Source organism: Chlamydotis macqueenii, chromosome 2, assembly GCF_036417535.1.
Source record: "Chlamydotis macqueenii isolate bChlMac1 chromosome 2, bChlMac1.mat, whole genome shotgun sequence".
NCBI classification, from domain to species: Eukaryota; Metazoa; Chordata; class Aves; order Otidiformes; family Otididae; genus Chlamydotis; species Chlamydotis macqueenii.
Genome location: NC_141557.1, coordinates 25,815,145 through 25,833,262, shown reverse-complemented (window position 1 = coordinate 25,833,262; position 18,118 = coordinate 25,815,145). Strand labels below are relative to the sequence as shown.

The 18,118-nt window shown below is 36.8% G+C and overlaps 2 protein-coding genes across 7 annotated transcripts in view; one reads left to right on the top strand and one right to left on the bottom strand.

Annotated features, from left to right (window-relative positions):
* Positions 1 to 12,936, top strand: part of SGCE (sarcoglycan epsilon) — a 32,818-nt gene extending 19,882 nt beyond the window's left edge. For 3 of the 4 annotated variants that reach the window (XM_086742343.1, XM_086742345.1, XM_086742347.1), the window contains 7 exons: positions 1,542 to 1,704; positions 5,038 to 5,249; positions 6,004 to 6,030; positions 6,727 to 6,915; positions 8,519 to 8,562; positions 9,331 to 9,365; positions 11,075 to 12,936. In XM_086742343.1, coding sequence (XP_086598469.1) covers positions 1,542 to 1,704; positions 5,038 to 5,249; positions 6,004 to 6,030; positions 6,727 to 6,915; positions 8,519 to 8,562; positions 9,331 to 9,365; positions 11,075 to 11,125 — 721 coding nt within the window. In that variant the 3' untranslated portion in view covers positions 11,126 to 12,936. The remainder of the gene's footprint in view (positions 1 to 1,541; positions 1,705 to 5,037; positions 5,250 to 6,003; positions 6,031 to 6,726; positions 6,916 to 8,518; positions 8,563 to 9,330; positions 9,366 to 11,074) is intronic. The other variant, XM_086742344.1, reaches the window with a different exon arrangement.
* Positions 12,937 to 15,099: 2,163 nt separating this feature from the next.
* The window catches only part of CASD1 (CAS1 domain sialic acid O acetyltransferase 1), a 30,609-nt gene continuing 27,590 nt past the window's right edge, over positions 15,100 to 18,118 (bottom strand). For all 3 annotated transcript variants that reach the window (XM_086742354.1, XM_086742356.1, XM_086742357.1), the window contains exon 18: positions 15,100 to 17,564. In XM_086742354.1, coding sequence (XP_086598480.1) covers positions 17,298 to 17,564 — 267 coding nt within the window. In that variant the 3' untranslated portion in view covers positions 15,100 to 17,297. The remainder of the gene's footprint in view (positions 17,565 to 18,118) is intronic.

Here is an 18,118-nt window from a genome sequence, read left to right as displayed (position 1 = left end):
GCAGTCATTTGGCATACTTTTCGAGTATTCAATAGTTTCCAATTCACAAAACTGAAAATTTTGAAACAAGGTGTGATAGGGCATAGGTTACAAAGACAGATTCCTAAGAGCATTTAGCATGTAACAATATCATTTGTAGCTGTACTTTTACTTAGTGAAATTTAGTTATGTGCTTTAGGAGCAGTGTGGACTTCCATCTGAAAGTCATAACCTGAGGTATCTGGAGAATTTAGGTTACTGAGTGTAAACTGAGTGTAAACTGCAGGAATGCACTGTTTCCAGTTGTGATTTATAACCATAAATTCTATTCTGAAATATGATACTTCAATTAGAAACTATAAGGATTCAGTCTTTTCAAGATATGGTTGTAGTAGTGCTTTTCCCTCGCAAAAATAAAGATGCCTAGTTATTTTTAGATATTTTGTGTCAATTATTATCTAGGAAGGGGCTGAGGGTTAAAAATCCGATATGTGTACAGAAAAGATTGTTATTTCAGAGCCTTTTTGTGCATCTGGACTTTCTGAGCACATCTAAGGGTGGTGGAACACTGGAACAGGTTGCCCAGAGAGGTGGCAGATGCCCCATCCCTAGAAACATTCAAGGTCAGGCTGGATGGGGTTCTGAGCAACCTGATCTGGTTGGAGATGTCCCTGCTCCTTGCAGGGGGGTTGGACTAGATGGCCTTTAAATGTCCCTTCCAACCCAAACCATTCTATGATTCTAAAGAAAGAAAGCGACTTTGCTGCTAGCCAGAGTAATAGCAGAACTGCTTAACACAAGCAGCTACATTTTTAAACATTTAGTTAGATAATGCCAAATGGCATCCAGGACCTAATTTCTATTTCAAGATCCATTGATACAGCAGACTCTATTTTCCAGCAGCATTCTATGTATTTAAATATGAAACTGAATAATACAATTAGCCCAGTAGCTCTTATTTTGGGTACTGTAATGCTGAATGAAGTATTACGTTTAACATTTAGCTTTCAGTATTCTGCAAGTTCTGTTGGCAGTGCATAGCTACAGTATGGAATCTTTTAGGAGAAGCCAGGGACTTTGGCAGCTTCATATTAGTATTAGGTTTAAAAATAACTAGTCCTTGTGAATTTTATTTAAAAACGTGGGGAGCACTTATTTAAAATATTATGCTGAGCGAGACCAAAGATTTCCTTAAGATAAAATTATACTCTTTTAATGTGATTTTCAAAGGCAGTATAGATTTACTTACATCAGGAACTTAAACTTGGAGCTCTCTAACTTCATAGAAATTTACAACTCTAACGGTGAGCAAACATTTACATTGTGCAGCAAAACAGAATAAGTTTTAATAAGTAGCTAGAAAAATCCTTTTGATTTCAATTTGTCGTTATTAATATGCTTAGGTAAAGTATACTATCCAGAAAAATTTAAAAAGGATTTTAGCCTTTAAAACACTGCTGAATGTTACTGTGAACAACAGTAATGTTTGGAAGAGTATGTCATTGTCCTTTGGGGATTTGTGAGAGGTATCCTGACAATCTGTCACTCATCTTTTTCTGCAGTGTGTATGTTATGGTTGGGGCAGATGTTCCATTCTCTTCGTGCTTACGAGAAGTGGAAAACCCACAAAATCAGCTGAGATGCAGTCAAGAAATGGAGCCTGTAATAACCTGTGATAAAAAATTTCGTACTCAATTCCATATTGACTGGTGTAAAATCTCTCTGGTGAGTTATTTTATTATTGCATAAAAACAATGCTTGTAGAAGTACAATACTTTATGCCAGACATGATTTAGGTAAGAGTTTTGCCAGCCTTGCCAGACAGCTCTGTCACATTCCACTTTTTCCTGACTGCTGCACATTGTTTTCCATCTAGCAGACACTCTTTAAGATTGTGAAAGAATTTACTGTGTGGGTTGAATTCTCCTAGAGTTGAGCACCAGTGAAACCACCATCTTCCTTTTTAGTAGCAGTGATTTACATAAATGGCCAGAGAACTCTAGGGCTTACAGAGCTAAAAGTAATGAGAGAATTATTTAGGTGGATGTAGTTCATTAATTCAGCATGCTAATGTTGCTAGTTATATTTGCTTTCCTAAAATGTTTGTGTGTGTATGTATGTTTTCTCAAATAGTGAGTCTGCAGCACTGACCAGTTAAATAGTATTTCTATGCTATTAAAAAAGTCTGTCTGAAAATTGTCTAAAATGTATTTCATGTTAAAAATGAAATAGAAAAAGAAAAGAAAATAGTGTTAATTAATGAAATCAAGATAAATGAGAACATTATTCTCAGTCGAATACAAGAAAAATTATAACCGAACACTAGACTATTTGCCACGGAAGGAATATAATTCCCAAAGAGGCTTTTTAAGGTTATTTTTGTTTAGTTCTGGTAAGGAAAATCAAGAAATTATACAGTACTGGAAAAGAACGTTGCAGATAAGTTTGAACAAAGATAGTGAAGGTACGTAAACTTAGGTGATTGTTGAGCTGCTTCAGATGTTACCCAAGAGGAAACTGAAAGAAAGAGATGCAAGGCTTTTGTACAATGTAGAAAATGTATTGAGTATGAGAAAAGGTATTTATACACAAAATTGATTAGGTAACTTCCAACACTTTCTTTCTATGCACTATAAATTAGGAAAGCTGTTAGAAAGCTAGAAAATGCTTTCAAAGGAATATCCAGATTATTTACTGTTTATTGGCTTTCTGTTGAGAAATTGCAAAAAGGTACATGTGTACACAGCAATACTTACCAGCACCTGAAAAACAGTGTAAGGCAGTCAGCCTTTGTCATGAACAAACTGTGTCAGGTCTGTGATTGCCTTATACAAGAAAGAAGTAGAATAGAGGTACAGCAGCAGATGTCGTTTCTTTGTGGTAAGGTTTTTTTGATACCGTCTCATAAGCAAGCTCAGGAACATGGCCGAGATGGTGCTAGGACCTAGTGAGAACTGGTTGGATAGCCATAGTCATAGCAGAATTATTAATAATTCTGTGCCATTCTTCATTAATAAGCTGGATGATGGAATGTGCTTATTAAATTAAATTTGCAGTCTCCATGAAACAAAAGGGAACTGCATGCGCATTGAAGGACAGGATAGAATTCAGAAAGGTTTTGAGAAATTGGAGAAACAGCCTTTGGAAACAGGGTAAATTTCAAAAGAAGCAGCAGAGGAGTACCCATGCAGAATAAAGAGCAGCTGGTTTCTATAGATAGAGTACATTTCCAGAAAAAAAGGTCTGATAGTAACAGTGACTCATAAACTAATCATGAAGCAGCATTGTCGTGCTGTTTGGAGAAAAGCAGAAATCACCCTGGTATGTGTAACAGGAACAGGCTGTCAGAGAAGCGTAGATTTCTGCAGCAGCCTGTAACACAGCCTTCTTGAACTCAGCACTTGTTTTGGCAGCATGCCACAATAACTGAATTTAGACAGTCTTACGGTGTTTACTGTTGCCAACAGCATTGCTGCTGCGTGCTGTAACCTGGTGCATCACACCAGGAAAAGGGATCCAAGCTTCCCTCTGTCTAATCACAGTCTGCTTTTCAGAAGGCACGCCAAGGGGCGGGAAGTCCCCCAAGATCCATGGGCTAGGAGGGGCTTGAGCTCCGTTTCCCATAACCACAACATAGATCAGTGAGTGAAAATACCACTGTCGTCTCCTCTGCTTTCCACTTTTTATGAGGTGATGTTGGCGATTAGCACCTAAATCAAAGAGCAGATTTCAGTTTGTGCGTCCCAAATTCTGAAAAGAGGGGCAATGTAATACATGCTTGCTCTTAACACTGCTTTCTGATAGCTTGTTCTCGCACTGTGTGTGGGCTTCTATCAATCACACCAATAAGTGCATAAATATTTTTTGCGCGTAGCTTAGGGCTTGGGATTCAGCTAAGCAGCCAGGTGGAACTTGGTGTACCTAACATGAAAGGTACTGCGGAAATAATGAGAAGACGTAAATTAATTTTTGTCAAACTGTCTTGCACTTATATATGTATATGCATTTGAAGCTCAACAAGACATTATTTCTAGCATTCCACGAAAACCTGTTCATCCATTGCATAAATGTTACTACACCATTTTATGACTTAAATGTAAGTTATAAAGAAATGACCATCAGTTGCAAGATTTCTCAATGAACAGTGTCAGGCAAAAATTCAGCAACGTAGGCAAATATAATTTATTTCCATTAATGATTTGGAGAGAGTTTTAAAACAAACACTGGTAAAATTTAAAAGTAATATATAACTGAAGATATCAAGAAAATGAAGGCAGAAAATAAAAAAATCATGTGGGAAGGGCAATCAACTAAATGCAGTATGAAAGTCAGTAGCAAAAAAAGGTTGTAGAAACATTAGATACAGACATTAAAAAAAAAATTACTTGTGACTAGGAATGTAGCCTTCTGGAGGTTACTTGAATTAGGAGGTAGAAAAAATCTTGCAGCTCTGGCTCTGATCAACTAAATGCACGTCTCATATCGTGGTGCTTCCTGCATCACATAGGTGGGGGAGGCAATAGAGCTGCTCCGTCCTCAGCAGCTCAGTTCATGCCTTTTGCTTTTCTGAGCACTGGATGTGAAGCTCAACAGGAAGAAGGAGGAAGAAAATCGTAGGTACTCCACTCTTCATCTCTACCGCTTTCATACAAGAGAGGGCAGTATTGTTATTTAGGAAGACTAGTAAGAACTAGATTAATTAATCAAAAAGAAATCAAATAATTAGTTTGCAATAAACATGTTGGCTGATTTTTTACTCAAATACTATTTGTGTGAGATATCTCTAAAATTAATCTGTAAAAACCGTAGTATCTCTGGTAGACAAAAATAAAGCAGTATTATAATATTACTTATCACATTGATCAGAAGCTTTCAACAGAATGTAAGGTTTTGTTGTTTAAAAAAGTAATTGGATGAAATTGTATAGAATTTGTCAAATATGTAATACAAATTCTTTTATATGTTTTTGCTGGTTAAGTACTGCTTGATTTTACATTCTGTTACTTTGTTATGTAATTGTCTTTTTTTTTTTTCTTCTTTTTTTTTTCTGGGTATCAGGTTGACAATACAAAACAAGTTTCCACCTTTCAGGAAGTGATTCGTGGAGAGGGGATATTACCTGATGGTGGAGAATACAAGCCACCTTCTGATACACTGAAAAGCAGAGACTATTACTCGGATTTCCTAATCACACTGGCAGTGCCCTCGGCAATAGCACTGGTGCTTTTTCTAATACTTGCCTATATCATGTGCTGCCGACGGGAAGGAGTGTGAGTACTTTAACATGCTAATAAGTAACTAGATTTTTCTAAGATTATATCGCGTAGGACTATTTGTTAGAATAATTCCATTCAGTTCATTAAAAACATTTAAAACAGGCCAAAAGATATCTGCTTGAAATACTGAACTATTTCTCATCTAAACACATACGGTAATTTCCAAGAGAATGGATGTAGGGCCTTTAGTTGTTCTAGTTGAAAGGGTTAAAAATCTCAACTTACATGCAAAACTCCACAAAATCTCCACATGCACACAACTCACCAAAATGCCCCAAACCAATAAAATGCTAATAAAGGATCATTGGTTCAGGACAATATTAAGTAATTTCTAAAATGCTAACTTTTATAAAATAAATCTGGTTGAGGAGATGAGCTGAATTTAGACATACTATAAAAGAAAATATAAAAAAGGAAAGCAGCAAGTAACGTAATTTCTGCCATTTCTTACACAAACTACAATTTCATTTTCTCACAGAATTTATTTTAGCCAGAAGCTTGTTCTTTAACTTGCATTTTCATTTCTCTGTGTGTATGTCTGTGTGTGTGTGTCTGTCATCAGTATCACATCTCTATACGTGCGTTCATTAGGGCCCCATCATAAACCCAGTTACAAATGCTGCCAAGTTGCGTTTAGCAATAACCTTGTCAGCATTTCTACATCATGTACTATTTTCATCATCAGATAGATTTAATGTTCCAACTATCAATGCTATTATTTAATTCATAAATTTTGTTTTGTTTTTAGGGAAAAGAGAAACATGCAAACACCAGAGTAAGTGTCTTCTTTCCTGTTATTTTTCTTTTACCATTTAATTTTCATTCACAGTAGCTTGTCATGCTTCATACATGTGTGTCATAATCTTCTTTCATTCTCTCTAATCCGTGGTTTAAGTCATAAATGTGAAAGCTGCTTTTAAATCAGAGTCTTGGCAAGGATAGAAGACTAGAATAAAAAGGGTTTGAAATTAATGACTGTTAATTTAAAAAAAAAATAGTGCTGTTAGAATAAATATCTTAATACGTAATTTATACTCCTGGTTATTGGACTTCCCAGCCTGTATCTTAAAGGCAGTGGACAGGAGAACAAATGTCCTGGAAGGTATCCAGTGCCTATACTGTGGAGGGTGTTAAAATTAATTTATGAATGTATCACAAGAATCAGGAGTTAACCAAAACTTTTATTTTAACTGCAGCAAATAAATGGAACATTAGCCATAAATTGCACAGCCTTGGATCCTATGAAAAATACTTATCTGGACTGCAAAATCTAATGGAATAAATACTGCCTTAAAAATTAAATAAATCCAGTATTCATTAAATGAACTATGTAAAGGTTTGCTGCACTATAGAGTCTGTAGCATGCATCAAAGTCCTTGTATTTTTAAGAAAAATAATAATTGTAAAAGTCTGTCCATTTTGATAGAGCACTTAAAATATGTATTTACTATTTTATTTCCTTTTGACATAGCATCCAGTTGGTCCACCACAGTGCTATACAGAAATCAACCAAAGAGCTTCGTGACATGTCTAAAAATAGAGAGATAGCATGGCCTCTTTCAACGCTTCCTGTGTTTCACCCAGTTACTGGTGAGATTGTACCACCGCTTCACACAGACAGCTACGATAATACCAGCATGCCACTGATGCAAACACAGCAGTAAGTATTTAGATTTTATTTTATTTTTAAATACTCACTATGTTGCACGATTTAACTATGGATTCCATGCTTGTAATCTGAAATATGTTTATTGCGGAGATTTCAGTAATGACTCTGTAGTTCAAGATTGCTCTGATGTTTGCATTTCAAGCAAAAAGAAAGGCCTTCTGTTATAAAATTAAATGGCTGGGTTTCAGTCTACAGACTTGGCAAGAAGCTTTGTGTGGAACAGTTACATTTCTGCATATTTTGGAGAAAAACTACTTTTGACAGAGGAATCAATTAAAACTGTTCTATTTTAGACACCCTGCCTCTTAACCCATGTCTTTGGAGTTCTGGTGTAAAACTACTGGGTTGGTGGTAGTTTCATATCAGAAAATCCGAACTTGGTAAGTAGTTAGTCATGTGCCTGTCACACATGGTTTGTGTTTGAAACGTTAACATTGAACAGAAGAGCATATTCCTTACACAGATACTAAATACAGACTTGCCAAAGAAAAGAGCAGAGCTCTCAGCCGTTTCCATTGTTGCCAGCCTCTCTCCAAGACAGAAACCAGAAAAATATTTATTTCTAGTCCTTAAAGTTAGTTTATCAGTAACTTAATTAAACTGTCAAGACAGATCTATCTAGTGCTTTGCACATGTTCCAGTTCAGAGAAGTCAGTAGTGCTATAGAAAAAGGCATTTCTAGAAGGGTTTGGTTGAGGTGTCTGGAGTTGAGCAGATCTGAGGCAGTGGTCTCCGAAGTGGCTGGTGTTGGTTTTCAGTGCCATGCTCTGACATGGGCTCCAGTCGCTAGCTCCTCAGCTAGCAGGCCTGCGTGGCCCCCATGATACTGGTCCAGTGCCAAGTTATGACCCTAATTTACATATGCTTGCCCTGAATTGCCTTCATAATGCAGATATGTGCTAGAAGAGTGGTTTATTCTCTCTGTCCCAAAGCTAAATTCTCCAGAAAGTACAGCTGTATAAATTACCACTTTTTACAACTGCTGCGAAGTCCTCTACACTGTCTTTGACAGTTTCTTCTCTGTTCAGAATAGCACTTTTTTATGACTGGGGTGCCAAAGCCTGTACCAAAGTCTTTCTTGAGTTGTGTGTAGAGTATTTATCCACTTCACCTACATTCCAACCCCTAATTCCTTTCTGTAAAAACAGCCTTAATATCCGGTAGCTGTTAAAACACACACTTGAGCAGGACACAAAAATACAGCTTTGCCTTGATAAGTGAACTGGTCTGATGTGTAAAACTAGCTGACCATTCATTCATTCCAGTCAATAATTAAGTTGTTAGTACTGTCACCTTTTCTGTATCCACTTTGTATAACATCAGAAGCCTGCAGGGACTCTTGTTACCTCTGGCATTTCACCAAGTCTGACAGGCCCTGGAACCTGGTTGACAAGTGAAATAGTAGGAACTACCCCATAACACCGATTTTCGTTCTTTCATTGACTTGGCTAATCTTTTGACAGCTGTATTTGCACAGTGAAAATGGATTATTGCTTCATAGGCAAAAAAGTGGAGTTTAAATACTGAACTTTCAGGCATAATATACTTCAGACTTTGTATGTAAGCATTAAGGATATGAAATTGTGTTTTGTAGGAACCTGCCACATCAGACTCAGATTCCACAGCAGCAGACTGCAGGTCAGTACTGAGCAAATATTGTAACTATTAAGTGAACAGTGCAGAGGTCAAAATGCATACCATCTATGGACAGTGCAAACCATTTTCAAATATAGTAAACTATTACAGCAGTGTCATTCCAGATTTCGGTTTTTTTGATACATCAGTGAAAAATTTGCAGTGAGATTGATTGAACAAGTAGGAGAAATGCTACATTAGGACTCAGCGTGAGACACTGGAGTCTGGTACAGCTAAGTTGGAAACCTTGTCATATAAATAATTTCCTATTACAGAATTCCTAATTCCTGCCAATACTAATTAAGCTCTGAAGAAGGAGCTCTTTATTGCGGTTACTAAACATAGAATCGATAGTGAGGAATCTGTAGTGAGGCAAATATCCACGCTGCTGGTTTCCTGTGTCTTAGTTACCGCTTAGTTACATCATTTTCACAAATCACAATGTACTGACTGAGGTTGTGAATGATCCTATCAGAGTACTGACTGAGGCTGATTGTTCTTTCTAGTTAGTGTTTCAGGTCTGACAAAAAGCTGTGGCCATGGCCTTGTAGGAAAGGGGGTGAGGATCATGCAAGGAAAATGTAGAGGCCAGAGCATAATTTATGAATATTCAAAGAGTATTTAGGCAGAATTCCAGGTATAGATATATTGAACATATTATGAGAACGACAGCTCCAAGAGGAAGATCTGTTTTAACATAGGAGTTACATAAGCAACTCTTTCTTTGCATTCAAAATCCTTCTTCTTCATTACTGCTTTCGGGGATTAAAGGAGAATTTCGTATGACAACATTTCAAAGATTTGAGGCAAGTATATAATAGATGCTTTTGCCCATGTGTGGTTTTTTTTTTGTTATCTGGAAATTAAAAAAACATTCATTAAAAACAAACCAAACCTGACTGCAGTTCTGCTAGCTTTGCTGTTTGTGTGCTTTATTGTACATTTGCTGGAAATGGCGGATGACCCTGGCAGTGTCCATCCAGAGCCTCCAGCACCGCTTTGGATTGCCATTTAGCATAGCTCTTAGCACTCCCCGCTGCAGGCATTTAGATGGCAGAATAAAAATGCCAAACAGTTCAGCTCTTCTGTGATGACTGTTTTGTTACAAGAATTCCAGCCTGTCTTGCAGTAAAAAAGATGGAAAATCACCTGGTAGTACTCTACGTTGACAGCAGTGAGAAATTTTTAGAAAGGTACGAAAGAGAAGCTAGCACGCGTTTGTCGCTTGCAAGTCGCACTGAGGAGCTGCCATGAAAATAGATCTTAAAAAGCCTCCTGTGACTGTATTTTCAGTAGTACGTTACTCTGGTAGAATACACCTGTTCTTTCATGCTCATCACAGGCACTGCCTGTCAGAAGGTCTCAGAAATTGAGAGGAAAGAAAATGTATTTTTGGGGCAATGTTTCCTCCTCTTCTCTTACTTTACAATGACAGCTTCCTTTGTAACTCAGATGTGCGGGTGGCACTGCAAGCACTTCCATGACGTGATGGCATGTGCCTCTTGCAGTTTATCTTCCAGAAGATACCTATCACTTGTGTTGTCAGAAGGTTAGATTTTTAGAATGTTATGATTTAAAATAAAATTCAGGCGCTCCTAAGATTTTTACTAGCATCAGTCCAAACTTAGCAATCAATTTTATTGATCTGTTCAAATAAGAAATTTACAGAACTAAAATACTACAGGCCAAAAAACCTATAGAATTGGACTTTCATTGTTTAATTTTCTTCCTTTGCTACAGAGAATTCCCAATAATATACTCAGGATTATTAACATACTGTCAGTCACCACCATGACTAAGAAGGTATTTCTATTGTAACGCTTCAGTAGACCATACGAGTAATTTGAAGAGCGGACCATGTCTAATAACCACTCTCCTCTTCAGGAACTATCTGTGAATCCCCAATAAGAAACATATTTTTTTTAACCTTATATAAAAATGCAGACTTAATAGCTGACATAATGCTCAAGTATTTCATGGAGTTGAAACATAATTGGGAAAGAATTGTGTGAAAGGTGACAACTCACATCTAATGTTTATGTTACGCTGCTGAACATTGCATTCATATTCTCCAATATGAAAAGGCATATTAAGTTTTTTAATTGTTTCTCTGTTGATTGACAGAATTCATGAGGACTAGTTTAAGGTGCTTAGATGAAAAAAAGTTTATAGGATATTCCTATAATGCAAAAGACTAAAGAGCACATGTACACTGTATACTGCATTTTCCATTTTGAGCTTCACAGTATCCCTGTGAGGTCTGTTAGATCACAAATAAAGAAATTCCCAGTCAAGCAATCTTTTCCCAGATTTCTCCTTTCCTAGAAGAAAGCCAGCGGAGCTTTTTAACGTATATGTCGTCTTTTGGTCCAAGTTGTGCTTGTATTTCTCCAATGTGGTTGTAGATAAAGGACTAATAAATACTATTGATGTGCTGTGCTACCAGTTGACAGTTCAATATTGTTGAAGCATCATCTGCCGCTGATGGATTATACAAATTCTCATCTCTTTGCAGGTAAATGGTATTCCTGAGGAAAGAAAACTAACAGAAGCAATGAACTTGTAACCAGAGAAAGCAGCAAATTGTCTTATTTCCTTATTTGTTCTGATTGATGCATGAGTTTTTCTGATGTATATTGTGCATGCCCACAGTATTAAGATGATTTTGGTGCCAGAGTACAATCACTTCCATATAACTAATGTACTGTATCTTTTTGTACTTCGGACATTTTTGACAATTTGTAAACACTGATAACTTTTTATATTTGTTACATCTAGAAAATAATCTTTTAAATATATGTATTAATAAATATCAAACTTTATTCTGTCTTGTGATCTCTCCTGTAAGTTTTAACAGGGAAATCAAAACTTCAAAATAAGCACCAGGTTCAAAGGATTTCAGACTCTTTTCCACGGGATGATATAATCGCCTTACATCTGCACATGAAAAGCAGTAGTGTATCAGCATGAAAACTCGTGCAATATAACGAGGCTCAGAAAAAGTATTCTAGATTTATCAGGCATTAATTTTGTAGATATTATCAAAATGTAACGAGCAAAGTTATTTTTGAAAAAAAAACCAAAAAACCCCACAACAAAAAACTAAAATTATTCCAGTTGAAAACTGAATTTCTGTTCCTTTACCAGGTATTTGACCTATTTGACAACTTGTAAGCAATAAAACATTTAAAATCTGTCCATTCATTCATCTGGTTATGTTAGAAGATTACAAACTACTGTAGGCAGAAATTAATGTCTGCATGTAAACAAGGGTAAAACTTTATTATGGTATACATGAATTTTAACTCCTTAAATTTTTTTTTGTGATATTCCTGATGCCCCGATGCAGTTTATTTTTTATATCCTCCACATTCTTTGTTCTATTTGGAGCAAAAGGGTTGTGGGAGAACTAGCTATCTGGTAAACCAGGGATTACTTTTTAGCATCTTAAAAAGAAGTTGATTAAATACATACTTTCCTGGGAGGTGGCTGCTTTGAGAGGCATTTGTCTGTGCAGCTGAAAGCTTAATAATAAGAACTTTGTTAAAAGGGACTGAACTGAGGTTTCCTTATTTTTCAGTAAGTGGTTGTAATGTATCATCTCCTGCCATTGTTTTGCATATTTTAAATGGACATTTCTGATGCTTCTTTAAATCCTCAAATGCAGCATAACACAGGACTTCAGGGTCTCCAGCTGTAACAGCTCACTCCAGCAGTTCTTGAGGTTTTACTTCAAAGCATCATGCTGTTTTAAGCTTTGTCCTTTTTTCTGTAATACTTTTTATCTTTCAGAAGCTGTATGTTCATTGGGACATTGCATGGTAAGCAGAAAACTGCCTCTGCTTTAAAATTGCTAACTGCTGGCTACGTTTCGTTAGCTGAAGTTTCTGAGGTCTCTGCTAAGAGAAATTCGGAGTAATTTGGGAATTACTCTGAAGGCTAAAAAGAAACTGTAAAACAAGGTTATTAGGGTTTGTAGAAAGACCAAAGAAGTCACTGGCCTTTTTTTTTTTTTTTAGTTATGACACTGTTCCTTCAAAACACAAAACCTTATTTTGTTTGCTTAAAAATGAACATAATGAAGTGTTTATAGGCTTTGACCTTAATGCCACGCTTGGGCAGATAGTTAAAACAAGTCCTGAGCTGCTTTTTAGGCGCATTTTGTGCAAGTACGGTAACAATTGCAGCAGTGTATCATCAGTGCTCAGTACCTTGTGCGTACTGGTATATCGTCAAGCCTTAAACGTCAGTTTGCAAGGCTGCCCTAAATGCTACGCACAACCCCCAGAATACATTAACAAATGCACCTAGGCACAGGAATAGTGCTGGTGGTCGTTTCACGACAAGAGGGTGCTCAAGCTGTAGTCACAGAAGTTGGGATAGAGGGCCATTCCTACTCGCTTTCAAAGTGGCATGCGTCACACCTACCTCATCCGAAAGGTACCAGGGAAGAGATTTCATCAGTCAATTGACTTCCTAAGAGACCCCCTTCTTTTTTCCAACAGCTTGGATGGTTTTTTGTGAAAAGTGAATTAGAAAACTGCACGCTGACATTTACACTAAATTAAAAATTCACCTATTTATCCAAGCTGTGAAAAATTTGAGTACAGTCAGCATTTGGTTTCTACTAGTTTCTGTTCTCAACTGTATGAGCTCTCAGTGCTTTGAAACAGAAATGAATGGAATGGATTTTAAATAATGATTTTTAATGCAACGTAAGGCTAAACTTTGTAAATAGTATTGGTTTTGGATCATAACGATTTCTGGCAACTTGAGGATGACATGACAATCAATTAACTACCAGTAGAGCTGCTCCCATCTTCTTTGTATTAATATGTAACAGTGCCAATATATTTAAGGAAATTTCTTAAATTTTTATGGTGGGTGCTCCACCTATTCTGAAAAGAATCTAGTGATGTAGGTGACTTGGGTATTAAGTGCACCTGAACTATTTTATGATTGAAAGCTTCATTTATTTGAGGTAAGTTTAATAAAAAAAAAATTATTTATTTTTACTTATGAAACAATCACTATGGAAGCATAGATTTACAAAGCTGGCTAAAAACACTTAATGGCTGACGAATTAGTACTAGTTAGAAGTGCTGATAGTTAAACCAGTAAATTCACAGCCTCTTTTAGCGATGTACGATGACTGTGTGAACTGATACTGTACCAAGGACAGTTGGAACCAAATTAAATAGCAAGCACTACAGTTGTCTTTGTAAGTGTATGAAATGTAAAATCTAATAAACAGGAAAACATGAAGTAGCGATGTTGTTGCCTGGTTATTTTACGTAATGATGCCTGAACAACTTTTTGTTAGCGTTGTTAACATTATGGACAGTGATACTGGGTGGTAAGCGCCTAAGAACTGACGTGGAGCCAATTGTGCAAGGTTCCCGTTCAGCTGCGGGCCATGCCCAAATAGGGGGCGTAACTGGACACGATGGAGAGTATTTGCACTGCTTAGTTCAGGTGCCCACGTTAGATAGTATCTCCCTGATTACACAAGGAGCTTTGGAGATAGGAACTAACACTCTGAATCCTTTGCTTTAGGAGCCCCTTCTTCTCTTTAGTGTGGTACTTAAGTAGCTAAATTAAAAGCTAAATTCCTTAACCCAAATAAATCTTAAGGATGGGTTTCTTGATGTTGCCAGACCAAAGAAAAGCCAAATCAGTTCCTCCGCTTTCATGCAGAGCTCTACCACCGAGTTTCTAGCTTGTAACCCAAGGGAGAAAGCATTTGATACTTCCGCTGCGGAGTCCTGCTGATGTCCCCCAAGCTCCAGGGGTGGCTTTGGCTGCTGGAGCTGTAATTTCACGAGACCTGAGCCAGTGCAATTCAGTGCAGAAGAATCTTTCCTCCCTGCATTGCATTTGAAATCATTTATGATGCACGTGACTGTCTCTGCTGGTGGCAGCAGGGCTGGAGTTAATCTTCCTGTCAGTAGCTGGTGTATTTTGGATTTCGGATGTGAAGAATGTTGATAAACACCCTGATGTTATGGGTTGTTGCCAATGAGACCAAGGACACTGTCTGGCTTTCCAGGTCTTGCCACTGTGCAGGAAGCTGGGAAGGATACAGCCAGAACAGCTGACCCAAACTGGCCAAAGAGCGTAGTCCGTGCCATAGACTCAGTATAAAAGTGGGGGTTCCCTGGGGCATGGATCTCTCGCTCCTTTGCTTGCTGCTCAGTTTTCTTTCCATGATCGCTGCTCAGGATGGGCTGTATTGGTCACTGGGACGTTGAGTGGTGAGAAATTGTGAGATATTTTAGTATCCTTATATTCTGTTATTATTGTAGTTTTCCTGTGCTATTCTAGTAAACTGTCTTCATCTCAACCCATGAGTTTTCCCTTCTTCCCAATTCTTTCCCCCAGCCCACTGGGGAGGGAGAGCAAGAAACTGTGTGGTGACCAGGGCTGAACCACAAAAATGCCCTTCATCTGAAGTAACAGTATCCAGAATATTGCTTTGGAGAAACTACTGTACTGATCTGTAATTTAAAGAAGGCGTAAGAGTGAACTGTAGCCCAGCTAGAGTCAAGCAATAAAAAGTTTTTACTTAATTGATGCTGCTCCCATTACAAAAATAAGCATCCACGGCACATTTATTTAATGTTTAAATTACATCATATTTTTACATAACCTGAAAAGAAAATATATTTATCCCACATACAGTAATAGTAAACAAGTGCATTATTTCAAACATTAAAAATAAATCTTTTAACCAAGTCTGTACAACAGATAAATAAAATTGTATCTACAATACTTAAGTTGTGAAGAACAAAACAAAAATTATCGCTCAATCTCACAGTTCCCCATTGCTCCTAATACTGGCATAGATGAAGGCTACGCATCCTGTCCCCGCTGCAGTGCTCACCTACACCACTTCTTGCAGCCATTTGAATGTACTGATCAAGGAGGAAAGCTGTCAATCATTGGAAGTAATGCACACAAAGAACAAAGAGCTGGGTATCTTTCCAACAGCTTCAAAATACCTGGCACAGTTAGTAAAACTGCTGAATTTAGGGAAAGTGAATGATTTATTTTTTTCTCTTTTATGATGAAGGACAGGTCATTCTTTAAAAGAAACCGTCCTCCACCAAAAAAAAAAATTAAGCCAATCTTTTCACAATTTTTTTTTTTTGCACTCATGGTGGCTGCAAGTTTGAATTCAATTTTTTTAACTGGGATAAGATCAAAAACATGTATGTGACGGTACATATGGTACAAATTATGATTCACATTGTTTATCATCATACATAATTGCACATATGCTTGGAAAGCAATATTGTGCTCATGGTTTTGACTGCTAACAAGTCATTAGTAGAAGAATAAAATGAATAAGTAGAGGTCAAACTATCATTTGAACCAAATCCATAAATAGCAAAGAAATGACCATAACTTCACTGAGTAAGTGGTACATAAATTACAGCTTGTCATTGCCACACTGAAGGGCTCTTTCAATATTATTTGAATTTAATTAAGTAAATTGTATTAAATTTAACTAAATTTTAGTTTTACTAAAGGAAACAGTTAATGAGAAAGCTGGGCACTGCTGAAAAGGATGGGGAAAAAAAGGGTCCTCCAAACAGCTCCAATCTCATTTCTAATTCTGAGACTTGACCATCTGCCTGCAACAAGATGACCTCCTCTTTGTGACATCAACACATTGACTTGCATCCTTGACTCAAATCCTTTTAAATGCAAATATTACTACAGGACAGAATATGGCACCAGTTCGCTAATGAGACCTAGTTCAAGGTCACCTACAAACTCAGAGAGAGGTTCAAAGATCACCATTCCCCTGTTCTCCCGTTTCCTTAATATCTGACGGAGTCAATATGGTGGGATTTCATCTGACTGGAAAAGGCTGGACTCCTTCCAAAAATTCTCCGTCTTGAATTGAGTCTCTGAAAATTATTAATCTGTTTGTTCACTGGGACTGTACAGAGAACTGCACATAGTTAAATAAATAAGTGGAAAACTTATGAAAAAGTTAACAATTTTATGGAAAAAAAAATCAAATTTTCTGTATAACAAAAATTTCACCTCAGAATTCACATATTTCCTGAAAACATCTTAAATTTCTAAAAAACTCACATAAAATATTATGTAAATTTGTATATAATCTTAAATCACTGAATTGGTGATGACCTTTTATTTCCATATATAAAGGGTTTCATATAACATACATTATCTCAACTCAAAATACTGATTTCTAAGAAAAAAAAAACTACTATTTTGTTCAGAAAAATGCCCTGGTTTACCAGTAATTTCATGTTTCACATCAGCTAAAGGTGACCATCAATGAAGGGTCACAAGTTTGCTCTTTTCTCTTCCTTGATGAGAATGATTACAGCACGTGTTCTGTATAGGCGGTACCGAGTAACATCCACTCTTCATTCGTCTGACCCAAGGTAACGTTAATTCCGTGATACACACATGATATTGCTAAGCCATTTAACTTCACTTCTTCGTGTCACGTTTAAACAGATATGTAAACAGAAACATATATCCAGTAGAAAAGACTCATTTTCACATGCAGTTCTGTACAGTGCATTCTCGTTTCTCAGGTTCTTTGAGAAGGCTATTTCCACACAAAATATGTACATTTGCACTATATACATTTTCCACACTCTTCATTTAAATGTCTTCTTGCACCTCCAGCTGAGAATTTTTGTTCAGGGAGATACCAAGTAAACCTGAAGAAAGTTTCCACAAATCTTTTCAAGTTAATGCCTTGACTGATCTTGCACTGCTGAGAAGAGGAGCAGTCCAGAAAAAAATCCAGCTACGCATAGCAACCTTTTCAGCAGAGTTGAGTTATCTTTTGGAACCACAATCTGTGCTAGATCATTAGTGATCTGAGAAATTTCATGTGCCACACACACAAATATGAAAGTGCTGACAAGAACGTTAAACATCGGATATCCAGGAATAAGCACCAAGATCCCCTTCGTGTCTGCTGCCAGCCAAATATGGTATTGGCAAATGAAAAGCTAAAGGAAAAAAAAGAGTGTGTTTAATAATACTTACATAAAAATATTTCTATTTTTATAAAAACATAAAATTATTACTATTGTATCAACTGACATCAACTTCTGCTTAAGTCAGACATTTATGATAAAATAAGCTGCTTTCCACATGTCTTTGCTGTAAGACAAAACGATTAGTCTGCTACAGTGCACAGTAAAATGGGTTTGCCAAATATGGCTCAGGGGAGCATCGTTTACACTGTGTCAGAACGGAGGAGGAATACACCTCTGCTCAGCTACTGTGTCTCTGGTGAGGGACTGCAAATAAAAGATAATACTTCAACTGCTGATGAATGCAAATGTCCCTAGAGTCAATCAGCACCTTAAAGTTTACCAGGAATCAGAGCAGTAAAAATGTGACCTTTTAAAATAAATTTAAAATAATGTACTACAGATACATTGTATTACAATGAGTTTCTCCCCTAAGTTCTTTTCCCTTTTAAAAATATATTTTAGTAATACAACAAAATTAAACATTTACTATTACTAAGCAGCAAATAAAATGGAAAGCAAGATAA